The 16,394-nt window shown below is 46.9% G+C and overlaps 1 protein-coding gene across 2 annotated transcripts in view; it reads right to left on the bottom strand.

The window, feature by feature from the left end:
- Positions 1-15,936, bottom strand: part of ATP6V0A4 (ATPase H+ transporting V0 subunit a4) — a 28,544-nt gene extending 12,608 nt beyond the window's left edge. The window contains exons 1-10 of one of the 2 annotated variants that reach the window (XM_035314398.1): positions 15,797-15,936; positions 10,429-10,637; positions 9,826-9,904; positions 8,897-8,991; positions 7,741-7,866; positions 7,249-7,340; positions 6,387-6,513; positions 5,772-5,854; positions 1,581-1,674; positions 318-530 (exon numbers count right to left, since the gene is read on the bottom strand). In XM_035314398.1, the coding sequence (XP_035170289.1) occupies positions 318-530; positions 1,581-1,674; positions 5,772-5,854; positions 6,387-6,513; positions 7,249-7,340; positions 7,741-7,866; positions 8,897-8,991; positions 9,826-9,904; positions 10,429-10,545 (1,026 nt within the window). In that variant the 5' untranslated portion in view covers positions 10,546-10,637; positions 15,797-15,936. Of the gene's footprint in view, positions 1-317; positions 531-1,580; positions 1,675-5,771; positions 5,855-6,386; positions 6,514-7,248; positions 7,341-7,740; positions 7,867-8,896; positions 8,992-9,825; positions 9,905-10,428; positions 10,638-12,130; positions 12,444-15,796 lie in introns of those variants that run through there. The other variant, XM_035314391.1, reaches the window with a different exon arrangement.
- Between the last annotated feature and the right edge of the window lie 458 nt (positions 15,937-16,394).

The raw sequence follows: 16,394 nt of genomic DNA, 5'->3' as shown, positions 1-16,394 counted from the left end.
AGCAATACGAATGTTGGACTTAAAGTGTTAAATCTCAACCCTTTTTCTAATGTCCAGATTTTTCCATTTTCTGTGCTATTGATTTGTCTGGGCAACGCTGCCAGCACTGCTGACGCTTGTGGTTCAGTCACAAACCTGCTAAGATTTAATGCTGACCTTAAACTCCCCAAGGCCATCATGCAACAACCTCAACTTTAATTAATGCTGAAAAGGGAGGCCAGCATTACAGTAACAGACAAAAGCTTGAACGTATGCTCAACATATGAGCAATGTGGTTTGTGTGAGGGCTTCAGGGACCCGAAGCACTGGCCTCTTACCATTCCCTGATGGAGAGCTCTTTTTATCCGGCCAGCATCAGCCACTGGGAACCAGATCTCTGCAATGACACACTGCTGGGTGACATCAATGTTACAGCAATTCAGGATGTGGTAGATGGCCTTAATTTTCTTCACCTTGATCCCCCAAGACCACAAGTTGGCTGCTGCCTCATGCAGCAGTCGCTGGCGGTGGGACTCAGTTTGGGTTATCACCTGTAAGTAAGCACAGGCAGTGCTCAAGATAGCAAGGCACAGGTAGTATGCTCTACTCAGCAGTTATCTGGGGAAGGGCTGTGGAAAGGGGTTGGTTCATATGAATGAACTAGGTGTACTGGTGGGCAGCGTGTGGAGGTCTGGGTGTAGGAGCATTTGGCACCAGGTGCACAATGCTGTTTGCTGATGGCTCTCCCTGCATTGCCAAGCCCCTGGAATCGTGGAGGAGACCAACAAGAGTTCCTGGGCTATGTGATTGTTGCTTACAGAGCTACAGCCCATGGCCTTGGTGGGATCCCCACACATCGTGTGGCCACCATGATGCTGCTGCATAAATAGGCACAGGGGACACCTGTGTTAGGAGGATAACCTGCATGGTCTATGAGTGCTGAAGAAGACACCTGCCTATGATGGTTACAAGTGAAAGTCAGTTCAGGAGCAGGCTTGCATGCATGCTTGGCTATTAAGGGTATCTACAGACGGGGTGACAGCAGGATGCCAACTGCAAGCAGGGTGTCCATTCCCTCCTGCCTCAGGACACACATATCGTCATGTGTGGCAACACAAATGTCACAGGCAGGAGTCCTCTAAAAGGCATGAAGTCCTGGTACAATATGTGGATGTACAAGCCATTCAGTACTCATAGCGACTGAACTTGGTAATTTTCAGCCCTACATTAAATGATGGGGTAAAAAAAGGTTGGAGACTTGAACTTCTAGGGAAGCAGTCCTGGCTTTCCATTGCTTGTGTACCAACAGCCTCAAGATAGATTATCATGGTAGAGAAAACCTAATTGCAATATACTTTAAAAAAATCACTTGAGCCCTTTCCGCACCTAGTATAGTTGTACTACACCCTGCACACGGAGCTCAGTTCCAGGAGACTGCTGTGAGACTGCATCCACACCACTGCCCACCCCTGTGCCCCAGCAGCAGGATGAGACCAAGCAACTGAGAGCCCTGTCCAGGGCCACAGGGGTTCGGACAGGACAAACAACTGGGAAGGTCCTGCTTGCAGGGTTTGGACCCCAGTAAAGCCATTGCCACCTACTGTGTTCAGATCCTCGATCCTTGTGTTCACTCCATCAAGCATTTCTCGGCGCTCGGTGGCAGACTCTGGACAGGGATAGACTGTGGCACGAAACCTAGCCTCAGGAAGAGAGAAGTGAGAAACACCATTTATTTGATTGACTTTTTCTTCCTTTGTGCTCTTCTCAGCTCAAAGTTGGGGAAACTGGACTTTATCCTTTACCTGGTGCCATGTAATTCTTACATAATACTGCTGAATAAAGCTGTGATGGGTCCCCCAGAAACATCCAAAAAGGTACATTAATCGCTTCATAAGAAAAAGCATCCTCTTGCTTGCTCTAGCTGAAAAAACACTCCCTGTCTCAGCTGCTACAAGGCAAAAGATATTATACTGCGCTCAGCACTAATACACAGGCACCTCCCTTTCGCCCACAATAAGACGCCCTGCTAAAGTCCTCGGAAGTTGCTCGGACTGCAAGGAGCCACAGTAAAATAACCTTGGCAAAGGCAGCCCAGTTAACGGGGTGGCCAACAGATGTCCCTCTTGCACTGAGGCTGGAAAAATCCCGTGTCACCGTCAGTGCACTACCCGCACTCAGTCACTGGGGGTAGGCAAAGCCCAGCTTCTGCTGCACAGCAAGCAAACGCCCTTCGTGCGCCCAGTCTGTGCGAGTAAATTACCCTGTAAAATAAAAAATAAAAAATAAAAAAGACCCCCTGTATTTCCAGGGTAAAACAAAAGCAGGCTGACCATACGGCTGGCTCTTGACTTCTGGTCCATCTGCATAGCTAGACAGCTTGGGAGCAAGGGAAGGATGGGTGAGGTTGTACGTTGACCTGACAAAAACCACTCCCAGGTGTTTTTAAACATGAGCATCAGTGTGTAAGTGTCCAGACCTGGGTAAATATTTTTTGTTAGCTTACCCCCAGGACTGCATTTGGGAGATTCAGGTGGTTAGTTTAGTGTGGTATAGTAAGAACTAATGTAGGCTCCCTGTGTGTAAGTGAAGGTCTTACCTCCACGCAGGTGTACATTACTTTACCTATAGTATGCAACTTGAGCACCTTTACTACAGCTACAAGTCATGCTAGTGGTGCTGCAATAACCAAAATAGCAGAGATTCCTCTCTTTTCTTCCTACCAGTTTGTTCAGTGATACCTAGTGCTTGTGCCAGCCCTGCCACTTCAAGGGCAATATAAATGTCATCCTTCAGTATTGCTCCAGCAGGTCTGCAGGAAGAGATCACGCCTCTTTACAGAGGGGGCGATGGAGCAGGAGGGAGCACTGGATCTTCTGCTCCCCTAGTGCAACACGCTGCTGCCGTCCTGCAGTGGAGCTATGCTGAGGCAGGGTAGCTGAAAGGCTGCCTTTGTGCAAGTGTGACCAATTAGAAGAAGATGTAACAGGGTCACAGGGGTCCATCCCTGTTTAAGAGACAAAAACATGCATGCTCTGTGCAGATAAACATCACATTCTGGCTTCATCTGAGCACAGAACATATCACCACCTGGTCCTCAGAATCAGTTCCAGCACACACACAAGTGAGGACAGTTGCAAATTGAAGAAAACAAGCAGCAGTTTCCTAGAGATCAGCCCAGAGCTGTGTATAATGACAGCACACGCTCTTCAGCTAAACTTCCCTTTCCAGAATTGAATCTTTGCTCACTCAACACCTGGTATTCCTGTCCAAAGGTTATTCACCCTACCTAATTATTTCCATCTTCTTATTCTTCACAGCTCTTAGTTCATCTTTAATAAGGATTTTTAATCAAACTTGAAAGCTTACTCCTCCATGCTGTACAGTTCCCCCGTTTCCAATAACGTTATTGCAGCAGTGTTGCTTTGATCTTTTAACAGCCATTTTGCATACCGAATATCAGCTTTGCCCTAATGGCACAGACATCTCTGAAAGCTCCAGGAGAATTCAGCAGGGAATCCTTACATTGATAAACCCAGTTTAGTATTCACATTAGCACTGAGGCAGCTGCAAGAAAAGGAGGAAAAGAAAATTTCTTACATTTTCCTCCTCCCTGCTCCCCTACACCTCTCACTAATAAATTTGTGCATGGTCTTAATGCTCATGAAATTGGCAGACTAATGTTACCAATTAGAGTCAAGCAGGGACTACAGGCATAACCTGAGGCACACTGCTCTGCAAACAAATCTTAGCCTGCCTTGCAGGAGACTGGCTTATATCAATCCCGTGATTTTTGCAGGATATTTACTTGTCATGAATGATGACTTAGTGCTAAGCAGAAATGTCCTGCGGGGGCTGGAATGACACAGCCATCTGCTTCAGGTATAGTTAACCCTGCCTTAAAGATGGGCCAGACCAAAATGTCTTGACCTGTGTATCAGGGATGGCTGATGGCCCACAGAGCACAAAAGGAGATGCATAGGATAAATATATTTTTAAAAACTGACACTCAGCAAAACAGACATATACGGCATAACTGCAAGCAAAAAATAAAAAATAAAAAATAAATAAAATTGAAAGGGAGGACAAAAGGACATTCAGGAAGATTTCAAGTATAGCCTGATTAGCTGGCAATAAAGGAAAACCTGTGTGCTAGCACTGCAAAAGACATCCTGTGGATTTGTCTTAGGTGGGTATGTTTCCTTTCAGTTTCAAAAGGCTGAGAGAAGCTAGCCTAAGTTCCTTTCTGTGAACCTACCACCACATCCACATCATAACAACATACTTGTCACGTCATTGCCCACCCTGCAAAGATCTTCTCACACTGCCAGTGCTGCAGGCTCCCTGCTGCACCTTGCTGCAGAGGGTCACACCTCTTGTTTGTAAGATTCTGGGTTCAATCAACAATGAAAATGCTGGCAGGCATCATATTGCCTGTACGTCTACCCCAGAAAAAGCAAAACAAAAAAAAAGTATTTTGACTGCAGGGAGTCTAAAATGTTGCAGAGGAAAAAAAAAAAAAACTCCAAAATCAAGTGCCCTCAGCTCTCTGGGCAACCCCAACTCTAACTGGATGCTCTGGCAACCTGCAAGGCCATCGGCACAGGGACGAGCCCAATGGGAAGCCAATGGGAAGCATTCACAGCCGGCGATTGCCCAGGAGTACAGAAGGGGAGAAATGTACTGAACAGTGTCTAAAAAGCAAGCAAAGAAGTGGAACACAAGCAGGGAACTGTAATCCAGAAAGAGAACAAGACTTGCCCGAAGGCAACTGGCAGCAGACTGCTCCTGCCCAGTGGTGATGGCAAAACTCCCCCCTTTTCCAAGGTTCAGGGTCAGATAGCAGTGACTGAGACCCAAGAGCCTTCCCCCAGCTCTCTGTGCCCCTGTGGCTGCTTTACGCAGAGAGATGCCCACCTTACGTGGCCTGAGGATGAGCACAGGGCTGCTTTGGAGTGAAGTCAGTGCTCCAAGCTGGATGAACTGCCCTTCCTGATGTTCTGATTAAACCCAGGAGGCAAGGAAAGGCCTGCCCCGAGCACACAGGCTGGGCAAGAGAAATTGTTGTCTCTGTCCCCCTGAACTTCTGCAGCCTGCAAGCGCTTGGCTGGCCTCACTTGGCTGCGGGGTTATGCCTCAAATGGATCCGGTAACAGCAGACAGATCCCCTCATCAAATCTGATTTACGCCGCAACAAAGCCCATTGGTCACCAGTGGTATGAAAGAGTAACAAAATATTCAACCTGAATTATCTTTTCAAGATGTTTAACAGGGTGGAAACAAGTCAGGCTGTATGAAGCTTTCATTTCTCTGGACTCTGTCTCTGATTACACAGACATTGCCCAAAGGCCTTGGGAAAGGGGGGAAGCAAACTACAGCATCATCTTTTCATGATGAAAGGCTTGAGAGCAGTCCGGGGATTAGCATGCTCCAAGCGCACAAGCTGCAATATCTGCTAGGGCCCCTGATTTTCAGGGGTAGGATGCCAACTATTTCTTTAAGGAAAAAAAAAAAAAAAAAAAAAAAAAAAAGTCCCCTTTAAGATGTCCCAAGTTAAAAACCTCTCAACCTCCTACCATCTCCAAGTCACTTTGGAAAATTTAGAACTTCAATTTCCCATTGCCAAGGTGATGTATACCTCTTATGATTAGGAGCAACAGAAGTGAGAAGCAGAAGGGAGCTCAGTGGTGCTGCTGACAGAGCACAGAGATCTCCAGCTCCAAGCTCGGCCAGCCCATGCTGACAGACAAACACCTCCACAAGAGTCATTGCGACCTGCTCACAGGCTGCCTTACCCGTCACAAATCTTCTTGATTTTTTGTTTGAGCTGCTCTCCTTGATAGAAGATAATGAACACATTCTTTTTCACCTCTTCTCTCTGCAATGCAATTCAAGCAGAATTTAAAGCACCCAGGGCAAAGAATCAGGTGCAGAAAATGATTTTTTCTTTCTTTCTTTGTTTTAAGACAGCCTCTTCAGTGGTGTGTTGTTTTCCCCCAGCCCTACTTTTTCAGGAGCAACAGTTTCCCAGGTGCTCTTTCAGAGACCAGGCAAGGATGGTGGCTCTGGGTGAAGGAGTGATGTGGAGCAGAGGGGTAGGGGACAGGAGGTCCCCAGGGCTCACCCTGGAGACACCGAGGGAGTCGACCCTCTTTGATCACAGCCCACCTCCCTGGGTGTCCCCATAACACAGCCACTCTGCTAGCGTTCATGTGTGCCTGAACCAGGCAAGGCAGAGAAACCATCCCAAGAATGGCAAAAGGGGAAAGTGGTACCAAAAGAAACCTTCTCCCCCCACTCAAACTCTCCTGCCTTTCATCTGAAGGCTGCCTTCAGACACCCAGATCTGCCACAACCAGGGCACTGGTTCTGTTTCTGCAAGGAAGAAGCAAAAGCAGGTCAGTACCCACCGTCACAGGGTCCTCCAGGGGAGTGTCCATTTCGGTGTACCTCAGGTAGATGTTTCCCCTGCAGGCTCGCCACAGTAAACGCTCGAAGGGTATCATCCTCTCCCTCTTTATAACCCCTGCTGTGAATCTGAGTGGAGTTAAAAGATAAATTACAAGACCATTTTAAGCCTTCTGGGACCTGTAGCACACTCAGGTTTACAATTTCTTGCTTTTTAGTCTGTGATAGCCAGGGCTCAGCTGTCCAAGGCAAGGCCTCCACAGGCACGTGCTTTGCCCGTACCAGAGCTGATCAGGGTTACAGAGACCAGCATGAGCAGCTAAAAACACCTACCTGGGACAAAACCGTCAGCGTGTGTAACCATACCTAGCTGATGTGAACATAAGGGAAAGCTGTTTGAGTCTATGTTGGCTGCCGAATTACCATCAGCGTTATGTTATGCTCTGTGCCTGCTCTCCTGACTCTCAGCCTCAGGACTGCTTTTTGACAAAGCCCAGTGCAAGAAATCCCATGGCTTTTTGTTGTGCTTCCACTTCTATCCCTGTGGACGGGACTGGTACCCACTTGAGTCCAGAAGCCACATATGATAAGTCATAAATAAATTATTTTCAGTCAATACCTACTAAGGGCTCACTGAAATTGGTGGCCTGGAAGTAAGAGGCCATTCGTTCCACTGACCCATATCATGACCATGGTTTTGATGATAACTTCAGAGGACAGTCACTCCTTCACCCTGATCAATCAGCTCCACTGAAGAGGCTGGCAGCAGCCTGTGATAAGAGACTGAAGGAAGTGTATGGGTGCCATAGCAGCGTGGTGCAGGTGGGAAGCCTGGTCAAGCTAGGGGCTGTCACCGATACACACCCCAGCTTGGCAGCTGCAGCGGGAGTGCTTCTCAGCTCCAGCAGGCCAGATGTGTCTTCACTGAAGAAATCATCTGGCAGATTGGTTTCTGCCTGAAAAAAAAAAAAAAAAAAAAAATTAACTCAATATTCTCCATTTGAAAACTATTTTCATATCTTTCCCCCAAAAGGCAGCTTTCCACAGAGATTTAGATCAATGGAAATCAAAAGAAAAAAAAAAGAGAGAGTAAAAAAAGGTAAAATACCTCTTAGCCACTGAAAAGCATAAACCCTATTTTCAAAGAGAACTGGGAACCAAGCTCTTGAGCCCCACTGAATCACAGAGATTCAGACACCAAAGTGACCAAGATACTTTTGCAAATGTATCTTACTGAACTGCGTTAAAGAGCACTGTGATTTGCTTAAAATCAATAGCAGCAACACACAGCAAATGGAAATGCCAATATTTTTGGGAACCTTCCACATCTTAACCGGAAGAGCAAAGGCCTCTCACCTCAAAGAAGTCCTGGGTTTTCTTCAGCAGATGTTTGAGTTCCATCAGCTCAAGGAAGTTCTGCTTCAGCGTTTGCTGATTCTGGTTAGCTTCCAGCAGCTCAGCCTCAAGTTTCTCCAGCACTGTCTATTTAGGATCCAACCACATCCAGAAAAAAACTCAGTAGCAGCTCAATGGCCCTTTTCCATGCTGATATCAAATCTTAAGCAACAGATTGTTGGCTTATTTATTTTTGTTTGTTTGTTTGTTTAAGGAGGAGTATATTCAATGTGGCCTTTAAGTAAGCACTGAGTTTGTAGGAAGATACTCAATAATGTCATTTCCCTATTGCCACCTCCACTGTTGCATATTTTGCCCTATTTAGGCATTAGGGCCAAAATTCACCTGACCAAAGTACAGGCAGATGAACGGGTGCCTGTTGTAGATACCTCCACCTGTCTCAGCATCTCTGTGGTTCCCCACAGAACATCTTGGACCCCAGGTGGACTGGCTGTGTCTACTGACCACAAAAGGAGCCTACAACAAGGCCTTTATCTTATGTTCATTAGCTATAAACCAAAACTTAGGTGAGGATGTGGGCCTAAGAAGAGACCAGGCAACCGCCTTGCTCCTGTGAAGCTGAAGCCCTTGGGAAGCACGATCTTCCTTCCTTGCTACCTGCGTCTGCAGAATTTAAAAGTGACCCAGTCTATAAACTTCCATAATCTTCCATCTGGGCTAGAATTAAGCAATGTCATGGCACAGCGTCAGGCACTAATATCACAGCCATACTCCCACCAGGACAGACAGCCCTTTGGTTTTTATGCAGTGAAGCTGGTTCTAACATCAGCTCTCCTGATTAATCACCCAAACCCTTCTTACTCTTACAGATGATGGAGGGTTTTTGATGAGAGTGATACCTTTCCTCCTAATATGGTGGACCAGGGCTTTCACAGGGTGTTGTAAAAAGACTGGGTGCCATTAGGAACATGCAACAAGACCAGCCTTGACCTAACTGCTGAGACAGCAGGTTGGGGAGCACTTCTGCAAGCAGGGAGCTCTCTGGTGGCCTCAGTTATCAGGTCCTTCCTTGCAGGGGGTCTGCATCTAGCATGTTACCCAGACACCCTGGTGCACGTCTCCTTCCCTCTTTCTTGGCCCGGCCCATATTCTGTACCTCCATATCAATCATTTCGCGAGGTAGGGGCGTCTCTGGGTACTTTTCTGGTTTGACTATCTCCACAATGTCTTCCATCTCATTTTCCAGAAAACCTGCAAGGAAAGAACACCGGACACGCAGGGGTATTTCTGAGTTATCCCTCTGCATGTAAGCAACAGGACCAGCCTGGCTTCACTGAGCATTTGTCTCTCAGATATGACCTTGCAGAAAGAAACACACCCAGAAGACACAAAGCAGTTCCAGCACAGCTGAACCACGAAAAGCATCTGGGACAAGCTGTAAAAGGGCCAAGGACACTGACATCATGGCTTTGAATCCCTCCATGGTGTGATCTTGTGGGTTACCTCCCACTCCTTAATTGGGACAGCCCTGAGCCCTGGCACAAATGGCTGGAGGGCACTGCCTTGTTTGGGGCTGTGAACAAGGCATGCAGCGAGCTCAGGTTTGCTCCTCTGCTCTAGCAAGGGCAACTACTGCCCTTGTCATGGTGGGTGCTGGTGTCATGGGGGACAGCAGAGCTCAAAGGACACATGTCCATAGGAAACCAAGCTCCATGAAATTGGCTGCCTGTGTTTTGAGGATTTGTCCCTAGGCTGAAGCGCTTGGCCACAGCACTGGGGTAAGAGTCAGGCTATCTGGGCTGAGACTCCTGCCCAGTCCCAGATTTATCTTGCGATTTTTTTATATTCTAATTATCCTCCTTTCAGTTCAGTTAACCATTTTCAAAACAGGGGCAATGATTTATTGCCCATATGGGGTGAAGTGTTAATTAGCTGATGCATGCAAAACATTTCCAGGAGATCGGATGAAAACACTGACTTTTTGCCACTAATTCTGTCCCACAGTGTGCGAGCACTTAACAAAGACATAAATCCCCCACCGCCAGTTCATGGAGAGCCGACTGCACTAGACAAGCATTTACTTACGCAGGATCCTCTCCAAGGATTCGCACCTTCTCACTTCATTCACAAACTTTCTCTGGAAGCTGTTCACATTCGCATTCAGCTAAAAACAGGAGGGAAAACAGGCCTGGGGCTGAAGGCTGAGCACCACCACGCTTGTTTTAACATCAGCAGAGAATTAACACCTTTGGTACAGACGGTCATCTTACAGACTCCTAATGGCAGGGCAATACCATCAATTTCCTTGTGGACGAGGACATGAGGACATCGTGGCCGTATCAGCCCATTTCCACCCAGCCTTACATGACAGCAGAAGTCACAGGTGTTAACAGGGAAGTCACAGGTGAAGTCACAGGGACTCTCTCATTGAGAGTCCCCCATTTTCTGGTGGTGGAGGGAGTTGTCCCAAGGGCATACAGAGCACTGGGTGGGGACTCAGGGACCAGTTGGGTCTCGGCACGGCACTTGGCCATATGATTAATGTGGAGGTCCTGTTCTCTCCATGGGCTCTTCAACCACCCAGTAGGGGTGACGATCATCACCTCCTTCCCAAGAGCTCTGGGGAACAACAAGCACACCCTGGGGAACATCTCCAGTGACCCAGAATGCCTACAAGGCACTACTCACATCTCTGAACTGGACCAGACCCAGCTCTCCGAGCTCAGCCACGCAGCAGTAAGCAGCCTCCACCTGCAGGAAGAGCTGCATCAAGCTCATCTCCTCACTGCGGAAGACCGAGGCCATTTTGGCTGGCCTCCTCCTGCCCGGGTGTCTGCAGGGGCCTCAGCAGCGGCGTGGTCCTCCTCTCCCAGGGAGGTATTGGAAGGTGCTGAGCACTGTGGGAACATGGGGATCACTGTGAGGGACTCAGTTTCTCTTTGTCTTCCAGAATACAGAGAAGAAGACTCATTAATTGCACCTTGCAGTAAGACAGGTGACAGAGGCCAGACTTTTTTTTTCCCACTTGCACTGGTAGTATGAACATAGCATTGCTGAAGCATACAAAGCGCATTATATGGGAATAGGGAGAAGAGGATTACTTTGTTTAAATTTAAGATAACTTTAATGTTTAAAAAATATTCTTCCCTACAAAGGACTCTTTTCAAAATAGGATAAATGAAATATCATGCATTTCATAAAAGTTCTTTTTGTCCATATGCTTTTCATTGTTTACCTTGGGTAATTTGAACATACAAATTGCCTGTAGTCATTCTTGCACAAAATAAACTAATTTGCATGCACAAACACAGTAATTATTATTGCCCAGAGAAAAACATGCAAATAGATATGCTTCTTGTTTGTGTTTCATTTTGAGAATTCAGTAGCAAACCTACATCTTTTAAATAGCAAACAAAAATCCCTATGTAACTTCACTTCTGTGTGTTGACCAGGATGGGAAGCCAAGTATTCTTAACTTGTCTTGCAACCCTTTTTTCTTACAGCTTAATGTGAATTCTAATTATGTATTTTATAATGCATAAAGGACTCCTTTTAAATAAGATAGAAACATTTTGCAGAGTATTAAAGGTTGTTTAACAGGAGTAACTTAGTCACTAATTTGTATTTGCTCAATTGCCCTGTTTGTTTTCCTTGTCTTATTCTATTCATTCACTAAATGATTTAAAATGCTGAAAATAAGGTATATGAAACTAATAGCTTGTTAAAATAAAACTTATCGTGTGCCAGCTGCAGTGGCTTGAGTAATGATATAAACATTGATATTGGTTGGACATTTTTCTGCAAAATATATTTTTCACAGGAAAAAGACCCCATAGCAACACCCACACACACAGTATTCATGCAAAAATGTCAAAATTTCTTTAGCTCTGATTTTCAGAAAGTTAAAAAGATCATCAGAATGTCCCATCTTAACTTCTTTAGACTGAAGAGTGTGAAGAGAACATAATTTAAAGTAGCTTGTACTTTTAAACTCGCTGTTAACTTACATAAAAATGTTAAAGGCTTAGAATTAAAAGATCAAAACTTAAATGAAATATCTGGAAATATTTCAGTTAAAATGTTTCAATCCATCCCCATCCTGGCTTCTACTTTTCCTTAGCAAAGGAAAACCCCCTAAGGCTCACTTTCCTCTTGATTTGGAATGAGAGTGAAAAAAAGACAAGAAGAGAAACCTCTTTTCAGTAAGAAAATGCTTTCCTTCCCATGCAGAGGAAGGCAGAACATGTTCACTCCATCCACCTCCTGTGGATACAGGGGGCTTTCCCAAATGGACCTGCTGTCAGCTGTGCCTCTCTCATCACCCCCCCACATACTTTTTTTTTTTTTTTTTTGATTTGGCAAAAGAACAGTTAACTGAACAATCACTCACGCTTTCTCCACTCTCTATTTTCCAGCGGCGTTACGGCATGAAAACGCTCCCTGTTTCGGGCACGGAGCTGCAGGGCTCGCAGGTGCCACGCTCCTCTCCTGGAGGCTCGGCCTCCCGCTGGATGGAGACAGCCAGGCCGGCTCTGGCACCTCTGGGAGCAGAAGACCTTCTCTGCTGAGGTCTGCACCGGTCTGGACCAGAGGAAGAAAACCTTCCCACCCTAGAGCAACCCCCGGGTGGTCCGGACCCAGTGCTTTCTGGCTGGGTCCCCACCTCCCTGCTGGGTCTGCTGCCAGAGCCAGCCGCGCTGCGGCGGCACGCGGCGTGTTGGGACTAATAACAGACAGGGCACGCCGGCTCACACCGCCCCGCTGACCCGAAAACAAGCCAGAGCCTTTGAAACCTGCTGCACACAGGGATCCATAAACCAAGAGAAGGTCATTTGCAGCACTGGGTGTAGTGTCAGTCGTCAGGGAGGCGGAAAACTCCCGTGCTGTTTCTTGCTTTCTTTTCCTCACCAGCAGCAGTGCGGCAAAGGAGAGGGAAAGAAGGGGAGGTTAATGATTTTACTCCAGCCAAGGAACTGCCGGAGCTGTATGGCAAAGAGGCAGCTCGGGGGCGAGGGGCTCTGCCAGGAGAGCTACGTTAGCTCGGGGCAGCACAGTGAGCAGGAACATGATTCTTGCTGCTTGAAATAATCTGATAGGGAAAGGTGGCTCTGTGGCTCTTGGCCCACTCTAGCTGCTAAAGTGAAGGCTCCAGAGGGAAATGCTGCCCCTTCTAAAAGCAGTGGCAGAGCTCCCACTGAGGTCAGAGGAGACAGGTTTCACACCATTAAATAAGGGCAGACCTGACAAGGGTACAGCTTGTCCAAGGAAACAATACCAAAGGCCTGTAACAATAGTGAGTTTTCTAGCGCAGAGGTTTTCCATTCAAAAGCAACTAGGAGTGGCCCAGCTCGCTAGGTCAGCTACTGTGAGTGGGCTCCTGCCGCTTTCTGAAATCTGTCTGCCCCAAGTTGCATGACCCAAAATGAACTTTATATATGATACAGAAAAAACATAAGACAATTCTGGTAGGAGGGCATAAAACTTCCATTTTGCTCAGCTGCTGCTGGTGCTGGGAGCGGAGCCGTGGTGCTGAGCCAGGCCTGGTGCTCCCTGGCCTCACAGCTGCACCATGCTCCTCTTGTCAGTGCACTCAGCTTTTCTTATGGCTGCTGCCAGTGGAAGAGATTAAAGGCAGGTGAAACTTAGCACTTTCTGCTGGAAAAGTGGGACTTACCTCAAAACGCAGGAGCGAAGCCGTTGCTGTAGGCCACCCATCACATGCAAAAGTACCACATCCACCATGCAGGGCTGAGGAGAAGCTGGTGCAGGAAAGGCACTGCCCCGCAGCCCACACTGTAATGCTAACTAACAGGATTCACCATTCAGCTCCTGACTGAGTTGTACTGACACAATAAAATAAAACAGTTTCTCAGGCTGTTCCCTGTCCCTGAAACCACAGCGTGTTCTTCCCCCAGCACCGTCACGCTCATTTAATGCATCAGACTCGCTTCTGCTCTGCATGGCAGTCAGCCTGAGCTGCTCTTGCCCAGTGCCACAGTTATACCTGGTGGTCCCCTGAGAGCTGTTGGGGTGAGGGGACAGGAGGGAAACCCAAGCACACTTCATCACCTGAGCAATCTTCGCTGTGCCAGCCACTCAGTCCAGCTAGCCAAGGAGTGAGCGAACATGGAGTGCAGGAATAAAGCCCTCTCCCGTGCTCTTGTGTCCCTCTTTGCACACAGAGGACAGCAGCAGAAAGTATCTCCTGTTTCATGCCTTTAGCATGGACAAGCATGAACATTATTTCATAATAAACGTATTATTAAAGATCAGAATATCACTACTGATGGCAGGCACTATAGCTAGTGCCATTCAGAGGAGTAGGAGCCAAGGAGGTCTCCTGTCTGTCAGTGGGTTCATTGTCCTGGGAGGGGGTCCAGAGGGACAGCGCTGGGGCACGGTGGTGCCACATATCTAACTTTTGTCTAATTGTAACCTCAGCTGGGGCTGGTAAGGACAAAGGGCACAGTTGTGGCATGTTTTGGGAGCGCTCAAGCTGTTTTCCCCTTTGCATTCAGAAAGCAGATCCCTCCCCCCTTCTTTTTAAATAATAAAACCTGGGTGGTTTGGATTTTTTTTCTCCCATTCACCCAGTTCTATAATTCAAATCCCCTCTTTACAGGTATTTTTAGCTTAGAAGGCCATCTTTCCTGTCAATGAAGATGCTAACCAAAATAGCCTGTTCCCTGATGGACAAATAATTGGTATTGGGTCCATCTGCCTAAAGTTACCAGCTTTTTAAAGCCATGTTTTGAAGGTAGAGCTCACCAGTAGGTCAGACCACCTAGCCTACTTGTTGGCTTATAGTACCACGATCCCTTCCGTAAGTTTAGCAGAGCCCTTGTGAATTGGCAGCTGGGAATTGTCAACCAGCCATAGACTCTGCTCTGTCAATATGCAAAGCTAAGGGAGATCCCAAACAGGCAACGGCAGGGGTGTCATGATTTTCAGCAGCCTAGGGAATTTTCATGCAGCTGTATGTGTCACTGGGATCAGCATCTCAGTAACCACTCCATGCTCAGCTCCACCACACAGAAGGTTTTGGTTGGCCATACTATGTGTTAATGTGTGAGCTTTCACCCAAGCTACGCCCTGTAGCAGCAGCTGAGCAGGGTAGCACCTCAGGTACACAGAAATCAAGGTAGGGTGTAGTTAAACTCGCCTCAAATAAAAAAGTGAGGTTGTGTGCTTTGCCCTGAGCTAAATGCAGTGCTACTGCTCAGTTACCATCATGTTGGTCACTGCAGGGATGCAACAGGGTTGGAACAGCAATCAGATTTCACTTGGAACACAAAACATAAACATGTTGCACGTGTAAACAGAAAATATATATATGTATATATAGACAAAATGAGAATGCGTGTGCATGATAAAAGGTAATAATTCCCTGAGAGACACACCTGGTAGTGGTGTGTCAAGGGTAATACTTTGTTCAGTAGAGAAACTTAATGCCAAAGCTCTCCCTGTGGCACAAAACATACAGTATTGCCTTCTTAATAATTATCAAGAAAAGCTGACCAGCAGCCCCACACACTGTGGAAGAGTCTCTAAGGAGAGAGGTGGGGAAGGACATGGCTATAGGGTAAACTGAAGCATGCCCTGAGAACTGCATGGACAGGAGAGCACAAGCTGAAGGAGACCCCTGTCTCTGCTGGTGCCATGGTCGTGTCTCGCACAGCAAGGTATCCTCACACAGAATGGAGTTGGTACAATGCGTAGGGACCAAGCTAGGGACAGCTTGGAGAGACTTACCGCTCCACAGGCAGTCACAGCACTGAAATATGAATCCATTACACATAAGAAATGAAACAAATCCAAATCTGTGTCAGGAGATGATTTTCTAGGGCTCCCATTGTGCTCAAACTTAACAAGCAAAGCCTTCATTTCCAGTTCTATCCAAAAATCACTGAAGCCAAACACAGCCTTTCACTGCTTCAGGAGACTTTGGAGCAGCACTTTCTGTGTTACAGAGGGAAAAATTATTGTAAAGGAAAATAAATACTTCATGTTAATTATGTAAAGTATTTTCAGTATCCCTCAAAATGGACAGGTTTACCTGAAAGCTGACAGAGCATTTAGGTAATAGTTAAAATTCAGAAGATATTTCATTCATTCACATAACAGTAGGGCAGTTTCATCTTCTTTCACTTTCCCTCAAACATGTTGTGCTGCACAGAACACTTTTGTACTCATTATTTCTGCAAAATTAAATGCCAGATCAGCTTTCAGCAGGAGGCATGGTTGAGAAATTCAGGAAGAACAGGTGAAGCTGGAAGTTAACAGAGCACCGTTCCTACCCAGAGTGAGAGAGTTGAGTCTTAGTTTAGTTTTGATGCAACAGAGCGCTCAGATAAAAGCATGAATTAAAGAAAATTAGCACAAAAGGACTTGGACATTGAAATCAAGCAGATATGAAGGTTGTCCTATGGGCTACCTCTAAGCAACCCTGAGCAGTAGGAGTGTGCTCACAGCACCTCTCCTGCCGTGTATGTGTCTACCCAGGTCAAGAGCCACCCTGCCTGGGGTTACGCACCCAGGCAGCTGCCAGCCGAGTGGGACACACCGCGGGGCGCTCCTGAAGTGTCAGTCGAAGGACAGGGCCACGCACACCCACAGAGGTGTGAGGCAGCTGCCACGGACCGGCTGGTGGCAGC

This window comes from Oxyura jamaicensis, chromosome 1, assembly GCF_011077185.1.
Source record: "Oxyura jamaicensis isolate SHBP4307 breed ruddy duck chromosome 1, BPBGC_Ojam_1.0, whole genome shotgun sequence".
Classification (NCBI taxonomy): domain Eukaryota; kingdom Metazoa; phylum Chordata; class Aves; order Anseriformes; family Anatidae; genus Oxyura; species Oxyura jamaicensis.
Note: the sequence above shows the minus strand (reverse complement) of the source record. Positions and strands in the feature narration are given on the sequence as shown.